This window comes from Chaetura pelagica, unplaced genomic scaffold (genome assembly GCF_000747805.2).
Source record: "Chaetura pelagica isolate M959 unplaced genomic scaffold, ChaPel_1.0 scaffold56, whole genome shotgun sequence".
Taxonomy (NCBI): Eukaryota; Metazoa; Chordata; class Aves; order Apodiformes; family Apodidae; genus Chaetura; species Chaetura pelagica.
In genome coordinates, this window is record NW_009953792.1 from 61874 (window position 1) to 79425 (window position 17552).

Genomic DNA, 17552 nt, shown 5'->3' on the forward strand with positions numbered 1-17552 from the left:
TATGAAGGACTTTGGAATTCTTCATCAGTTTGAAAATCAGAGAGATTTTTCTGCAAGAGAAAACATGAATGCATGTTGCTGTGTGCTGTTGTATGGAAGGGTGTGCAGAATGGCTTCTGAAGGGAGGGTTGATGCTGCATCTTCCACTGCATCTCCAGACCAATTTACACAAACTTCCATTTCTAGACCAATTTACACAAACTTGAAAAGAGTTTCAATGTGGTTCTGCTGGGAAAGGGGAAGAGAGCCTTATTTTGAGAACTGGAAAAACAATCTAAAAGGCTCAGTTTGGAATATGGAATTCCAGAAAGCCTTCTTCTTTTCCTTCCCTGCAGATAACTGCCTTTTCTGTGTGTGTAGCTGTGAATGGCTTTCACACCCGCCTGCAGTGGTGCATAAAGTGTGCTCCTCACGGGAAACCCAACTGTGAAAACTTTGTGGTTTGTCTTCAGCTGTTTTGAAGCTACTCTGCACAGCCTCAAACAGCCTTAAGGCATTTGATGCACTGAGCACTTGAAAGGGTCTTGTGGTTTAACCTCAGAGAGCAGCTAAGCCCCCCCAGCTGGGATGGGAGAGAGAATCAGAAAGGGCACAAGTGAGAAAACTCATAGGGTGAGATAAAGGCAGTTTGATAGAACCATAGAATCATAGAATGGTTTGGGTTGGAAAGGACCTAGAAGATCATCTGGTTCCAACCCCCCTGCACAGGCAGGGACACCTTCTACTAGACTATGTTGCTTCAAGCCCCATCCAACCTGGCCTTGATCACTTCCAGGGACTGGGTAGAAATAGCTTCTCTGAGCAACCTGGGCCAGTGTCTCACCACCCTCACAGAAAATAATTTCTTCCTAATCCTAACCTTAATCTCCCCTCTTCCAGTTTAAAACCGTTTCTCCTTGTCCTACCACTACACACCCTGGTAAAAAGCCCTTCCCCAGCTTTTCTGTAGCCCCTTCAGGTACTAGGGGGCTGCTATAAGGTCTCCTTGGAGCCTTCTCTTCTTCAGGCTGAACAAACCCCTTGGGACAAATCAAAAGAAAGAATGAATTTGCTACTTCCCATTAGCAGGCAGGAGTTCAGCCACCTCCAGGAAAGCAGGATGGTTCCATCACACCTAATGGTTATTTGGGAAGACAAACAGCATCACTCTGAACAGTGCCCTCCCCTGCTTCTTCTTCCCCCAGCTGTATATTTCTGAGCATGATGTCATATGGCGTGGAATATCCATTGAGTCAACTGGGATCATCTCTCCTGGCTGTGTCCTCTCCCAGCTTCTCATGCACCCCCAGCCCTACTCACTGGTGGGGTGAGGAGCAGAAACAGCTCAGCCATAGCAAGAACATCCCTGTATTATCAACACTGTTCTCAGCACAAATCCAAGCCACAGCCCCATACCATGAAGATTTACTGTCTGCCTGCCAAAACCAGCACAAACAGGTGACCTCTTGGCAGAGCATCAGGAATCTCACAGGCACAGTGAAGGTCTGGAAAGAATGTACTCGAATCAAGTGTAGGAGTTGTGTTGGAGATGGTTGTGTGTGTAACTTGCATGCACTAAAGGACAGTAATGCTTTGGAATTGATGGAAAGTTGGAGTTACCTGGATGTGTTCCTGTGTAAATTGCTCTGGAGGATTCTGCTCTAGCAGGGGGGTTGGACTGGATGATCACCAGAGGTCTCTTCCAACCCCAACCATTCTGTGATTATTGGCATGGCTTTTTTCCTGCTGGGATCACCACCCAGAAACCACACTAAAGCAGCTGCAATTTTCCACCCTTCAGAGACGGGAGGATTTAAGACAAAAACAAGAAATGTTAAAGGTTATTTTGCAGAGAGCAGGAGTTTCCTGCACCAACAATTTGGTTGCTGAGAGGAGAGGGATTGAAGAAGCTCACAGTGGTGGATTCTGTGGTGGGACATAACTCCCTTCTCCTTCACAGATGTTGTCATCAGAGGAAGTAACACAGACATTGTGGTATCTTCTTGGGATTTACATTCCTTACCATGCTCAAGACTGATCCTTTTCCCCCGGGCTCTGCAGCTGAAACTGCAGCTGAAACTGCAAGACAGGCTTTTTAACAAATGGATCTTTGTGGTTTAGTTCCTCCATCCATACTACAGGATATTTTTTTATATATATTTTTTATCTTGGTGGGGGGAATGTCAAAATCTCTTCAAGATTTGTAAGGAAATGGGATGAGTGGAATTGGGAACCCTGAAAGGCTGGGAAATGGGATACCTGCCTGGCGCTTCTCATGCACCCCCAGCCCTACTCACTGGTGGGGTGAGGAGCAGAAACAGCTCAGCCATAGCAAGAACATCCCTGTATTATCAACACTGTTCTCAGCACAAATCCAAGCCACAGCCCCATACCATGAAGATTTACTGTCTGCCTGCCAAAACCAGCACAAACAGGTGATCTCTTGGCAGAGCATCAGGAATCTCACAGGCACAGTGAAGGTCTGGAAAGAATGTACTCGAATCAAGTGTAGGAGTTGTGTTGGAGATGGTTGTGTGTGTAACTTGCATGCACTAAAGGACAGTAATGCTTTGGAATTGATGGAAAGTTGGAGTTACCTGGATGTGTTCCTGTGTAAATTGCTCTGGAGGATTCTGCTCTAGCAGGGGGGTTGGACTGGATGATCACCAGAGGTCTCTTCCAACCCCAACCATTCTGTGATTATTGGCATGGCTTTTTTCCTGCTGGGATCACCACCCAGAAACCACACTAAAGCAGCTGCAATTTTCCACCCTTCAGAGACGGGAGGATTTAAGACAAAAACAAGAAATGTTAAAGGTTATTTTGCAGAGAGCAGGAGTTTCCTGCACCAACAATTTGGTTGCTGAGAGGAGAGGGATTGAAGAAGCTCACAGTGGTGGATTCTGTGGTGGGACATAACTCCCTTCTCCTTCACAGATGTTGTCATCAGAGGAAGTAACACAGACATTGTGGTATCTTCTTGGGATTTACATTCCTTACCATGCTCAAGACTGATCCTTTTCCCCCGGGCTCTGCAGCTGAAACTGCAGCTGAAACTGCAAGACAGGCTTTTTAACAAATGGATCTTTGTGGTTTAGTTCCTCCATCCATACTACAGGATATTTTTTTATATATATTTTTTATCTTGGTGGGGGGAATGTCAAAATCTCTTCAAGATTTGTAAGGAAATGGGATGAGTGGAATTGGGAACCCTGAAAGGCTGGGAAATGGGATACCTGCCTGGCTGTTAGCTGAGGGATGACATCCTGTGCCCCATGAGTGTGTCGTGATGCGTTAAGTATAACATGGGAATTAAAGCACCCAGGAGTGTGTGTTCTTTTCTTTCTGGGAAAAGATGAAATGCAGCCAGGATGTAGGGCTCTTGGGCTGGCTCTGCTGTTGTTGCACTGAAGAAAGGCACAGCCCCTCTCCTCGGGAGAAATTTTCTTTGTCTGCAAATTACACAGATAATAGCATGGATTTTTTAAAGATGTGTCAGCACTCAGCAGCCTTCTGGTGTGGAAGAGTCAACATTGCAGAATGGCATCATAAATGCAAAGATAAATCTAAAATAAAGGGAAGGTTCATCTGAAGGAAAAAAAACCCATTCTTTTGAATAATGCAGTAGGAACCATGGAGGTAGAATGACAACTTCAGTACACTTTGGATGAAAGCAAAATGCAGAGAAGAACAGAGAGGTGTCAAATCCGCATCATCCAACCTGTTTTCAGTTCTGTACCAAAAGATGAGGGTTGTTTTCTTAGTACACACTTTTGATTTTAAAACAGGTCTGAGAGTAGAGAACTAATGTGTTTTTGGGTTCCATTAACTGTCTTTTTATTTCCTGTGAAGTTAAAAGCTCCTTTTTATGGCTGTATGATTTACAAGAAATACCAGACAGCACACAATGGCTTCAGCACATCAGACTTCAGCTTCTTTTAAAAACTCTATTCCAGACTACACTTGGTTGTATGAGCCAAAACAACCTTTCCAAGCCAACATGGATAGTTCAGTTTCCCAGCAGTGGAACACAGATTGGTCGTTTCCTGCTGGAGAAGGCTGGAGTGTTGTGGGTTAAATATGGAGCTGCTGAGCTCTATGGGTCCCGTTGGGCTGCAGAGTAATGTGGGTTGACAGACTTACTGCTTCCACTGCTGTGCTGCTGTCAGCCTGCAGGAAGGGAGGAGATGCCAAGTCCCAAGGTGCAAACTGCTTTGTAGTGTGTGTTCTGCTACTGTTCCTGGTCCTTATTCTAAGGATAAGTAAAAGCAAGACACAGGAATAGTTGGCTTCGTCGTTGCTGTTGCTGCCCTCTGAGTGCATTTAAGATTAACCTGCTTGCTGTCTCAGTGTTGTTTTTTCCTTGTTTTTTTTCCACATGCTTCAGTGATCTTCAGAGGCTTGGAGAACTGCAGTCAGAACTGGCAGGGATGGCAGATTTCACTGCAACTTACCTTCAGTGTCAGCTGCTCCTCATCAAGGTTTGGCTTTTTCTCTGGGTTTTGGAAAAAAAACACACCTTCAAAAATGCCCCCAGTCCCTCACAGGGCACTTTCATGTTTTGCTGTTTGTGCTCAGAACTGATGTGTGATGAAAGCACAGGTTTCTTGGATTTCTGATATTCCTAGTTCCTTTCTGTGGCAAATAATAAATGCAGTAATGTTGCCAATGAGTGCAGATCTCTGCTGTTGTACAAAGGGCTTCTGTTGGTTCACATGCCAGACCAGAGTTTATTTTCTGACTGAAATCACAGTGGAGGCAACTACTCTGGAGCCTTTTATGTTAGGAGAGTAACTGGAATGCTCTGGAACTAGAGTTTCTATAGACTGGTTTTTGCTTCACTTCTCAAGCTATCAACTGGCAACAGTATTTAAGTTACTCTCCTGGCATTTGTTGGGTGTTTGAATGTAATTTACACACGTGTACAGCAAGAACTAAAGCAAGGAACAAAGGTTTCCAGAAAGGACTCAATAAAAGCTTTGGTATATAAAACCAAGAAAGGATTTCAGCTTCTTCCAGTACCTGAAGGGGCTACAGGAAAGCTGGGGAGGGACTTTTTTTACAAGGGCTTATAGAGAAAGGACAAGGAGTAGTGGATTTAAACTGGAAAAGGGAAGATTTAGATTAGACACTAGAAAGAAGTTCTTTAGTGTGAGGTGGTGAGACACTGGAGCAGGTTCCCCAGGATATTGTTAAAGCCCCATCCCTGGAAGTGTCCAAGGCCAGTTTGGATGGGGCTTGGAGCAACCTGGTCTAGTGGAAGGTGTCCCTGCCCATGCAGGGGGGTTGGAACTCGATGATCGTAAAGGTACCTTCCAACCCAAACCATTCTGTTCTATGATTAAGATGTTTTAGATGAGTGGTGTTACAGTTCAGTACATTTCTAGCTAGATCCTGACCTTTAGCTAAAGGGAAATGTTCTATCCAGGCAGAGGACCAGCATTTGGAGGTGGGTTTGTTGTCCTCCAGGGTTTGGCTGGAGTGAGCCAGTGTATGTTGACTAAGAGAATAATGGCTTGTGTATCTGGCAAAGAAGAATGCTTGGAAAAAGGGGTTAAATGCTGCACCAGGCATGCTTAGCTGGAGCTGAGGAGTCAGTGATGTGGCTGAAATGAAAAGTAACTAACTCATCATATACAACTATAAATGTTGATACGACAGAGAGAACCCAAATGTCAGAGCAGCCCTTTTCATTAGATTTCTTTCCAATTCTTTCTTTCCCCAAAAGAAAGAAGATGCTGGGGGGGGAAGTATCTTCATTTCCCTGCCTCTCAGAAGTTCCAGACCTTTAAAGGCTCTACATGTGTTGGGATTTTAGAGCTAGTCAGCTGGGATTCTGGGGCCAGCCTAGGTGAAGGATACAATATGTATGTTCTTGAGCTTTGGCTACAGCCAGCATTGTGTGTAGCTGTATCTACAGGCAGAGAGCTACAAAAAGGGGGCAGTGATTTTAAGAAAGCTTGACTGGCTGATTAATTTTAGTAACATACATCAACAAGCAAATCAGATGTGGTTGAGGTTTGTTGGGTTGTTCGTTGGTGTGTTTTTTTCTTAATCTCAGTAGCTAATTTTTACAGTCAATATTCTTAGCAACTCCAGGATCTTGGGTGGGGCAGAGACTGAACAGGAAAGTTCAGAAATATGGCTATGTAGATGTGTTTCTGGGGACAATTGTTATTGCTTCCACATCTTGCCTGCTGAGATTGCCATGATCTTGGCCTCAGGGAAGTGATAAAGCCAGGGGGCTGTTCTGGTGAGTGATTGCTGTCTGCACAAAATTCTCCTTAAAAAATACCAACAGTTTGGCTCAGCCAGTCTCTAATTCATAGTTTTGGTAATATTCTTCTCAATTTCAGTGTCACAGAACAATATTGGAGGCCTTGGTTCTCTTTGTTGTACTTAAAAGCACAAAAGACACCTCTGTCCTTCTTTTTCAACTGACCTGGTGGTGTACACAGGGCATCCTGCTCCTAAGTCCATCTAGCTCAGGGTTCTAATGTTTAGACTGAATCAGGTGTTTATCCTAATTGCTTGGTTTTCTTCTATAGGCCTTGCAGGAGAAACTGTGGAATGTGGCAGCTCCTCTGTACCTGAAGCAGAACGCCTTAGCATCTGCTGCAGCAAAACAGGTGAGGTGGAAGCAGCTGGATCTGTGTGGAGACAGGTCCTCAGATACAAGCCTTTCCTTGGCCATGCAACAATAATACACTTCTGACCTTCCACTGCCATGGTCTGTCCAAGTTCATGTTAGTTCCACAAAAGTGGAGTAATTTCTCTGGTTGTCAAAAGATGAGCGGCAAGTGGAGGTTGATGACAATGGTGAAAAGGGACACATCACACCCATCCTCCAGAGAAGAAAGGCAGAAGACTGTAGGTTTCTTGTCCTTACCCCACTCCTAGAGAAGGTTATGGTCCAAATCCTCTTAAAATCCATTTCTAAACAAGTGAAGGTCAACAAGGTCATGTTCAAGGGCAGGTTGGATGGGACTCTGAGCAACCAGGGCTGGTGGGAGGTGTCCCTGCCCATGCAGGGGGTTGGAACTAGATGATCTTTAAGGTCCCTTGCAACCCAAACCATTCCATGATTCTATGATTAAATGCTGTAATAGTTGCCCAGACAATTAGCTGTGGCCCTGATTTACTAGATCTAATTAGACCTTCTCTGAGCAGGGGACCAGTCTAGATGACTTAGAGGTCCCACCCAATCTGAGTTACTCTGATTCAATGATGTATAAATGATCTGATCCTGGAAAAACTGGAGCTAAATCCCTAAGAAAAGGCAAATGAGAAACGAGGCTATTAAATAATCCCAAAACAAATCAAGTCTAAAAGCAAGTTCATGGATCTGCTGGGAAACTGTGCTGCCATTTTGAGTTTTCACTTAATTAAGATGTAATAAGAGGCAGGTGCAGCTGTGCATCAAAGCCTTCTATGCTGTTGACAGCTGTCCCCAGGGAGGAATAGAAACAAAAGCCGTATCAACTTTTAAAATCTTCACTAATTGAACTGTCTGTCTTGGGTGCCCTTCTCAGTGAACCCCCTGGGAAGTTGTATCTGTTGTGATTGTGAAATTTTCCATCAATGCAAGGTGAGGGAATAACTCCTGTTAAATAACCTGCAAGTTCTTGGCTTCTATACAGTCATTCTGAACTCAGCTGTATTAATCTGAGCACTTTTCTTGTCTGCTTAAGCCCATCTGTTCCACAGGTAGTATATAATGACCAAAACTGTGAGATGTCCCTTCTAAGATTATCTAAAACAAGCCAGAATTCTGTTTATCTTGTGATAGTTTCCATCTTCAGCTACAGTACCTGAAGCACTGTTAAATGTAAAGTTGTTTTCAAGAGAACTTGTCAATTCTAGCTCCAAAAAATGGTCTGTTCAGCTGAGGGAAAAGGAGGCTGAGGGGGGATCTCATCAATGTTTATAAATATCTCCAGGGCGTGTCAGGAGGGTGGGGCCAGACTCTGCTCAGTGGTGTCCAGTGACAGGACAGGGGGCAATGGGCACAAACTGGAGCACAGGAGGTTTAACCTGAAAATGAGAAAATGTTTCTTGACTCTCAGGGTAACAGAGCCCTGGGACAGGCTGCCCAGGGAGGTTGTGGAGACTCCATCCCTGGGGACATTCCACATCCCATCTGAACGTGTTCCTGTGGGATCTGTGGGGGATCCTGCTCTAGCAGGGGGTTGAACTAGATGATCTCCAGAGGTCCCTTCCAATTGCCACCATTCTGTGTGAGCAGGACCACTGAGGTTGCTCTGTTGTGCTGCTCACATGTTTCAGAGGAGCCAGTGGGAGCTGGTGAGTGCTCTGCCCCTAGAAATTAAAAGTGCAGTGTCAGTAGACAGGCTGCCAGTGGAGGGAGTGCTGGATTTCAGGCCAAGTTTCCTGAATTGTTTATTTAATAAAGCCAAGATAACCTTTCAGTATTAGGTGCCACTTGACACGGTGAAGAATTTCACCAAAAGAATGAGAGTCATGGATTAACATGTTCCTCAGCCTGAGGAAAAATACCAGAATCTTCTGATCATGCTTGTGCAAGAGTTTAACTTGCTGTTCTTTGGGGTTTTTTTTACCACTGTGGTGCCTGTCTCACAGATCTTGGAAGAAACTTACAAAATGGAGTTCATGTACAGTGGAGTGGAAAGCAGACAAGTGGTCATCATCCACCACATGAGGCTGCAGGCCAAGGCCCTACAGCTGATAGTGACTGCACGTACCACTAGAGGGTAAGGTTGACCTGGTAAAAGCAACTGTAAGCTTAGTTTCTTCAACCTTTGTTCAAAAAAACAGCAAGAATAAATGGGACACACAAAATGTCAGTAAGCATTTCCTAAGTGCTTGTGAGCAAAGAGCTGCTTGTTGCCTTTGGTGCAGCCATGTAGTCACACAAATCTGAATTAGATATCAAAATGATTAGGAAGATGTGTTTAGGGACTTGAGTTCTCTCAGCTGTGAACAGGGCCAACCACATCCTGGGCTGCATCAACACAAGTGTGGCCAGCAGGGCCAGGGCGGGGATTCTGACCCTCTGCTCTGCTCTGGTGAGACCCCACCTGGAGTGTTGTGTACAGTTCTGGGCCCCTCAGCACAAGGAAGATATAGACCTGTTGGAGAGGGTCCAGAGAAGGGCCACCGAGATGATCCAAGGGCTGGAGCAGCTCTGCTCTGGAGACAGGCTGAGAGAGTTGGGGTGTTCAGCCTGGAGAAGAGAAGGCTCCAGGGAGACCTGAGAGCAGCTTCCAGGGCCTGAAGGGGCTCCAGGAAAGCTGGGGAGGGGCTTTTCATCAGAGAGAGCAGTGACAGGACAAGGGGTGATGGTTTTAAACTGAGAGAGGGAAGATTTAGGTTAGATATTAGGAAGAAATTCTTCCCCATGAGGGCAGGAAGGCACTGGAACAGGTTGCCCAGGGAGGTTGTGGCTGCCCCCTCCCTGGAGGTGTTGAAGGCCAGGTTGGATGAGGCTTGTGCAGCCTGGTCTGGTGGGAGGTGTCCCTGCTCATGGCAGGGGGGTTGGTACCTATTGATCTTTAAGATCCCTTCCAACCTTCACCATTCTTTGACTTTCTGATTTTATGATGCAAATAGGTTAAAAACATGAAGTGTTGTCTCAGAGTTGACATTTAAGACCTACATAAAAGTGGAAAAGTCGTGTGGTAAAAATACACTGGTGTTTTCTTCATTAAGGTTTTGAGATTTTAGCATCAGAGAAAGAATTGCCTTTGATCTGCAGCTCATGTTTGTGTGACAGACACAGGACACTGAGGTGTGTGCATGGCTTAGGTAACATGAGAGGCTCTGTGTGGTTCATTGTGGCTGCTGGAGTCAATTAAGTTACACATGGGTTTGGATGGTTGTAGAATTAGAACTCCATTAGCTGGAATTAGAGTAAACTGGTTAGTATCCTAATTTGTTTACTTGATTTGGAGTTTGTTACCATCAGTGTACAGTGTTCACAATATATTTGCCTTTCAACTTCTGTTTTTTTAGGTGGGAATTTAATACTTTCTAACAGTAGCTTTGGGAACTTAATTAGTGCCTTAATGCAATTGATTTGTTGTGGGAGGTGAATATGGATGTAGAGAGGGAGATGGGAATCAATTTTTATTTTTATGTTTGTGAGGAACACTTTTCTATCCTCAAAATGGTAAGATTTTGTATTTTTTAGTAGCTTGAACTGGATTCCAAAACACCTAAATCTTTATAGCTACAGGGCCAGATTTCTTTATTTAAAACTAAACTAAGGAATGTTGCCTTCATTACAGAGTGGAGCCCCTTTTTGGGATGTGTGAAAAATTCCTACAAGAAGTGGATTCCTTTCAGAGGTAAGAAACTCTCTTGCTTCTTTTTAGAAGGGCATGTGGTGAAAGGATGAGGGGTAGTGGTTTTAAAAGGGCAGAGAGGAGATTTAGATGAGACATTAGGAAGAAATTCTTCAGTGTGAGGGTGGTGAGAGACTGGAACAGGTTGCCCACAGAGAAGCTGTGGCTGCCCCATCCCTGGAAGTGTTCAAGGTCAGGTTGGATGGGGCTTGGAGCAACCTCGTCTGGTCGTAGGGTTCTCTGCCCATGCAGGGGGGTTGTATCTAGATGATCTTCAAGGTCCCTTTCAACCCAAACCATTCTGTGATTCTGTGGTTCTTCACTTTGTTGAAAGTCTTCCCACTGTTTTATTCAGGGAATGTGCCATTTGTCATCTCTTCCCCTCTCCTTCCCTCTGTTGCTGTCCTACCTTGGGACCTGCTTTCATGAGATAGTGATAAAGCAAGAAGGAAACTCTCTTTGAAATGTGGAATTAATGGAAGAGCTTTCCTGGGTGTATGACAAAAAAAGGAACTTCTTTCTTCAACCCAAATCTCTATAGTGTGAATGAGACAAAGGGAACCATTTACATGCTGAAGGGGAATACATCTTGTCCAGGTGTTGACATTTGTATTGTGGACCAGCTCTCCTCTCCCTGGAGATGTGTTTCTTTTATCTTCTCCTAATCTGGATGTCTCAAATGGGCCAGATTAAGGATGCCCAGGTTTTCTTCCATCGACTCGGAAGGGAATTGGATAGCAAGCCCAGAGGTATCCCAAGTTGGCTGAGCAGAATTCCATCTCCAGTTCTGATTTCAATTCACATTTATTCCTGGTCTATATGCTGAGCAGTTGTGGCTGGTTAAGTGGTGGAGAAGAGAACCAAATCTACCTAATACTTAACTCACCTGGTAACTCTGAGCATTTGTTTTGTATCTTTTCCTGGCATTGAGTCTCAGGATCAGAAAAACTCTGTTTCTCAACAAGTATCTCTGCAGGCAGTGATGAATTCCACAAAAGGAAGCCTGGATGATGGGAGATCTTGTCAGTTTGCTGTGAGGTCACCTATAAATGCCTGGACGTTTTAAATCTCCATGTCTTGGTTGTGCAGCCTCAGTGTGCCAGATTTTAGCTGCATCCCATGACAGAGGAGCTGAAATTTGCTGTTCTCTGGTCTTGACCTCTAGAATGAGCCCTTTGTTGTTTTCCCACCCCCACGTTGATTCTAGTTTGCTGTTAAAATTTCACTCCTCAGAAGTAACAAATAACACTCTCATAAATATCAGTAGAGAAAAACCATTCTGGAAACTCTGCCACAGCAGCAGGTCAGACAACTCAGGTGTTGTGTGTGTGGGTGTGTTAGATCCTGTAATGAGTCAGCTACTTCATTAGCCAGCTGGAAGGGCACAGCATCAGGAATTAGGTGTAAGCATCTTCCCTGGGAATACCCACTGCAGAAGTTTGCAAGGCAGCTGTGCCAGGAGTGGTTCCTTCATCCAGCTGTGTTTCTTTGCTGAGATGTGGACACTGCTGAATGCAGAGGACTGGAATAGCCTGTGCTCTAATTTAAGTAGCACTCTGACCATCTATCCCATTCCAGCTGCACATGCACTCTGAGCAGACAAATCCCTCCAGGACCTGCTTTTCATTCATGTCTTGTTGATGGGCACCTCAGCATTTTTAGCTCCTTTTTTGGGAATCTAGATTCCTTTGCTCTCTAGGCTTTGGATTGATGGAGGACCTAAGAATTGGGACCTGAATAGCCCTTGATGTGGTCAGTTTGAGCACAAGGTGTGGTTCCAACCAAACTAGCAAAAATCATCTTTATTTGATGTATGGGATGTGCATCAGAAGAGGAATCTACATATGTAGAGAGGTGCTGGAGGCCCCATCCCTGGAGACATTCAATGTCAGGCTTGATGGGCAGTCTGTTCTAGTTGGAGATGTCCTTGCTTGTTGTAGGGGGGTGGGACTAGTTGACCTTTAGAGGTCCTTTCCAAGCCAAGACATTCTATGATTCTGTTATTCTAACTCTGTCATTCTAACTAAACAGAAGGTTTAGGTAGCTGGGCTGAAAATAACAAACCTGTTGAAAATATTGAAAAAAACATTTGATTTTTCATTTATTTTTAACCCAGATGTTTTATCTCTGAGCTCCCACATATGCAAGGCAGTTTTGTAGATAAATTACTGGACCTAATGCCCAGACTTGTGACATCCAAACCTTCAGAAGTGGTGAAGATCCTTCAGACAACACTGCGACAAAGTACCTTCCTCCACCTTCCTCTGCCAGAGCAGGTTGGTTTAACACAGAGAATTAAAATGCAATATCCTTGCAGAGTCTTTCAGCATCTGACTAGTTCCTAATACACCATGAAGCTTTTAGGATTTAAGTATTTGGTCAGTCCCAAGTGCTCCAAAGGCTTTCTTTTTCCTACCTAGCATCCCCAGGACAACTGCTGAAAGTGCAGAAAACTTAATTCCTGGCAGTGTGTAAAAGAATCCAAAGTTCATGCACAACTCAAATAATGTTTGTTGGGGTTTTTTTCCCCTCTCTTCCTTCCTGCTCCTGATTTTTGCCAACTCTTTTGCCCCTAATAGCTCCATAAAGCTACTGCAAATATCATTGAGCCCACTGGTGAATCTGATAATCCTCTGAGGTTTACATCAGGGTTGGTGGTGGCGCTGGACGTTGATGCAACTCTGGAGCATGTGCAGGATCCCCAAGGAACCGTTAAAGTTCAGGTAAGCAGTTGTTTGACAGAAGTACAAACAAGGTGGTACCTTCAGGGGAGTTTGCTTAAGGGTGTCCATGCTTCTACATTGCAAATAATTATACACTTGATTAGTAAGAATGTTGGGTTTCTGTGTTTTGACAACCTTCTGAAACCCACTGGAATGTCACGGGCTGAGTGGATCTGTCTCCAGTTCATAGAATCATCAAATGGTTTGGGTTGGAAGGGAGCTTAAAGGTCATGTAGTTCCAACCTTCTGCATTAGCAGGGACACCTCCCACTAGATCACATTGCTCAGAGCCTCAGACAACCTTGTCTTGAACACTTCCAGGGATGGGGCAGTCACAGTTTCCCTGGGCAGCCTGGGCCAGGGTCTTACCACCCTCACACTAAAGAATTTATTCCTGATGTCCAGACTAAATTTCCCCTCTTCCAGTTTTAATCCATTACTCCTTGTCCTCTCACTACAAGCACTTGTAAACAGTCCCTCCCCAGCTTTCCTGCAGCCCCTTCAGGCACTGCAAGGTTGCTGTGAGGTCTCCCTAGAGCCTTGTCTTCTCCAGGCTGAACAGCCCCAACTCTCAGCCTGCTCAGAGGGCTTTGAGCACTTGGAGACCATTCTGTACTCCACATGGTGCTTCCACATGCACTGGGTACATTATGGACACAAGCACAAATAAATGCTGGTGAACTTCCAGCTGGTGTTGCAGGAGAAGGAGGAGCAAAAGATGCTGTTGTGACTGGTACAGAAATACCCAGGCTCTCAGCTCTCAGTGGTTACAACTTAACTTTCTTCCTGCTGCTAAATCACTCGTTTCAAATGCAGCTGAGGAGGTAGGTGGGTATGATGCCAAGTAAAATATTTGCTGCATAACAAAGAAATTTAAACCTCTGTTTGTAATGCACAGGAAGAAGCTGATGTCCATGTACATTTTCCCCCTCTGCCAGAGTGTGGCCATGAAATCCAGGGCAACTGGACTCCTGGCTCCAAGATAAACTACACCTTCCTGCCTTCCAGACTCAAACAGGAAACACCAGAATAACTGCAGATTCCCAGTCCAGAGTTGTCATTCAGTTGTTTCTTTTTTGTTATTATTTTTTCCCCCCTCCTCCAGGTGTTGTATCCAGATGGACAAGCACAAATAATCCATCCCAAACCAGCTGACTTTCGAAATCCTGGTCCTGGGAGGCACAGGCTGATCACTCAGGTTTACCTCTCACACACAGCCTGGACAGGTAAGGTTCATGATACAAGTTGATGTGACTGCTCCTGTATGTAAGACATACCACAGATTTGGGGGCTGTAAGGATCTTTGGAGTCCTCATTTAAATCATCATTTAAAAGCAAGGAGTCATGGTAAACTGCCTAGTTGTGATTCATTGCTTTAGATCTGACAGGAATTTGCCATGGCAGAGAACCTTTGGAACTGTGTGTACTCAACAGTAGAATTTCACTGCTGATTAAACTTTCACCCTTTTAATGCCTTAAAAAAACACCCTCTAGCTCTGATGAGTTAAGTAAGGACTCCAACATTCCCCTTCAGTCCCTGTTGGCATTCACACCTCCCCATGAAAGTGCTTCAGTAATTGCCTGGTGGACTTCAAACAACAAAACCAGAGGATATTTGTTTTCAGCTCCTTTTGTTCTGTTTTCTTTTCATCCCTTCACGTTTATTCAAACCTGGGGGTTTTTCTTCTGAACAATTTTAATAGGATTTGGTGATTTATTTTTTAACCAACAGTGTTTTGTTCAGTGCCATGTTCTTTCATGTGCTCCTTCCATGGTGTACTTGTTCATCCTGTGGTCTTTGTTTTAGATAAGAAAAAATGGTGTTGTTTTTACACCTGGAAGTATCTGGATTTAAAGGTTCATCCTGTACCAGAGGCAGCTGAACTAAGTCTTTATTTCTGCTTCTGCAGTGTTCACTGAAAGGGCTCTGGAAGTCTGGCCCTAAGGGGTTCTGTTCTGCTGTCCCTCCCTGGGTCTTCTTTCCTTCCCCATTGTGTTCTGTCTGGTGCTGGGGATGTCTCAGCTGGAGCATCACTGCCCTTCTGGGCATCACATCTTAAAATTACATGGGTTGCAGCATAGGGGGGGAATTCTCCTCCTTTACTGGGCTCTCTTGAGACCTCACCTGAAGTTCTTTGTCCAGTTCTGGAGCCCCCACTGCAAGAAGGACATGAAGGAATAATGGATTGAAATTGGAAGAGGGGAGATTTAGGTTAGATCTTAGGAAGAAATGTTTTAGTGTGAGGGTGGTGAGACACTGGAACAGGTTGCCCAGGGAAGTTCTTGAAGCCCCATCCCTGGAAATGTTGAAGGGCAGGTTGGATGGGGCTTGAAGCAACCTGTTCTAATGGGACTTGTCCCTGCCCATGCAGGGGGGTTGGAACTAGATTATCTTTCAGGTCCTTTCCAACCCACACCATTCTATTAAAAAAAAAAAACCAAAATGCAGTGCCACGTGAGCCACTGGGAAGGAAAAATAACTTTATTCCAGCCAGAACCAGTGCAAGTCCATACAGAAATCCTAAAGGAATCATGTTTCTCAGCCTAGAAAGGAAAATTTTGATGGGGATATGGTCCAGTGTGCTGCTCAGCTGAATGAAAGGCCAAAGTTGTGTTTTCAAACCCCAGACTGGATCCTGTTGGCCTAGAGTGGCTCTGTGCTTTGCCCAGCACACGTGAGAGAATTTCATGGATTTGCATCATAAGAAAAACTGAAGGTAGCAAGATGGAATCATAATGAGATTCAATGTCTGGGCAAATAAATCCTGTAAGGAGAAAAACCAGACAAGCCCAGTATTTCATAGTATCACAGAATCATTTTGTTTAGAAAAGACCCTTAAGATATCAAGTCCAACTATTACCCCAGCCCTGCCAAGGCCACCACTGCCCCATGTCCCTCAGCACCACATGTACAAGGCTTTGAAATCCCTCCAGGGATGGGGACTCCACCCCTGCCCTGGGCAGCCTGGGCCAGAGCCTGACAACCCTTTGGGTAAATAAGTTTTTCCTAATATCCAATCTAAACCTCTCCTGGTGCAACTTGAGGCCATTTCTTCTTGTTCTATTGCCTGTTCCTGGGGAGAAGAGGCCAACCACCCACCCCACTGGTTGTTCACTGTGCAATGACCATCAAGTTTGGGTTGTTCTGTTTCTTTGTTTCCTCTGCAGAGCCCTGTCAGATTGAAGTGCGGTTGCTGCTGGCTTACAATTCCAACGGGAGCAAAGCAGCTGCTAAAATTCCTAAATCTACCTGGAGTGAGAGCTTGGAGACTCTCCCACAACTGGAAAACGGGATAGAGGGGACCATTCCCTTCAGCAAAGCTGTCAAAGTCTATATCATGCCCAAACCTGCCAGGCGGTGAAATCTGCCTTTAAAAAATGTGTTTATGGGATTGTTGGTTACATGAAAACAAAATGCAGTGTTCCAGGAGAGGGAACCAAACCAAAATAGCTTTATAGTTGCAGAAAAAAGAAGTCAACCATAGAAATAAAGCTGCTGAAGAACATCTGGTCTTCTCTGTCAAGAGGCAGATCAACCAATACAGGAGTTACTCAGCTGGGTAAGAGTAGGGTGAAGAAAATGCAGGTGCTGCTACACGGATTGAATAAAATCAAGGCAGTTCTCAGATTCCAGTGGTGTTGCATTTGCCCCTCTCTTCAGTTTTTACTTAGCAGAAGTTTCTTTTCAAGGCCTCTAGGTTTTCTGCCACCTATTTACTATGTAAATGGTGAGGCACATAAACCAGTGTTATTTTTACAGTACTCTGAAGCTAAGGAGTTGGGGGGTTTGTTGGGTTCTTGGTGTGTTTTTTTTTTAATGTCTGAAACTTGCATTTGTGTTTTGGTACCGAAATTCTTTATGTGAAAAAGAAATACTGGTGTTCTTGTGTAGGAACTCCACCTCAAAGTCAGTTGCCTCTTGTTGTCAGCCAAATCCTGCGAGTGTTTACATCCTGTCCAGCTGCACTGAAGCTGGTGCAGTTTTGGGGAGGGCACAGCTTGTCCATCTTGTGGTGTTTGGGGGAGGAGGAACCTGTTGGTGCAAGCAGCAGAACTTCAGTTGGCAGGATGTGGAAGTTTCATTGAGTTACACCTACAAAACAGTATGTTACTTCTTTAGTTTGTTTACTTACAGGGAGTCATCTCTGAATTGTCACCTGACTCTCCTGTTGTGCATTTCTATCCCTTTAGGAGCAATGAGATCAAATACAAGGGGTTGGAAAATCAACTAACCCTGTCCCACTAAGTTTTCCAGAATCTGTTTCTGCTGGGTGAGCTTGGCCTCAACCAATCTGACTGAGATGAGAAAATTTGGTTAGATTTTCAGTTCAGCAGCAGTTTTGGCAAAGTCTTTCTGATCAGCTGAAGTAGCCAAACGTGCTCTCAGTTAAGCAGGTGCTTGCATCTCTAGCTGTTCACCACTTGTCCTTTCATTTTGGCTGAGTGTTGGACTCCTGCACCTCAGCAGGTGATCGGGGAGTAGAGGGGGACAGGAACTTCTGCAAACATGATCTTTCTGGCATTC

General features: G+C 44.7%; 1 protein-coding gene across 1 annotated transcript in view; it reads left to right on the top strand.

Moving 5' to 3' along the window:
- INTS4 (integrator complex subunit 4) overlaps positions 1-16389 on the top strand; it is a 59783-nt gene extending 43394 nt beyond the window's left edge. The window contains exons 16-23 of the mRNA XM_010001062.1: positions 4367-4460; positions 6528-6608; positions 8581-8711; positions 10248-10307; positions 12421-12580; positions 12884-13027; positions 14133-14253; positions 16196-16389. Coding sequence (XP_009999364.1) covers positions 4367-4460; positions 6528-6608; positions 8581-8711; positions 10248-10307; positions 12421-12580; positions 12884-13027; positions 14133-14253; positions 16196-16389 — 985 coding nt within the window. The remainder of the gene's footprint in view (positions 1-4366; positions 4461-6527; positions 6609-8580; positions 8712-10247; positions 10308-12420; positions 12581-12883; positions 13028-14132; positions 14254-16195) is intronic.
- The last annotated feature ends 1163 nt before the right edge of the window (positions 16390-17552 follow it).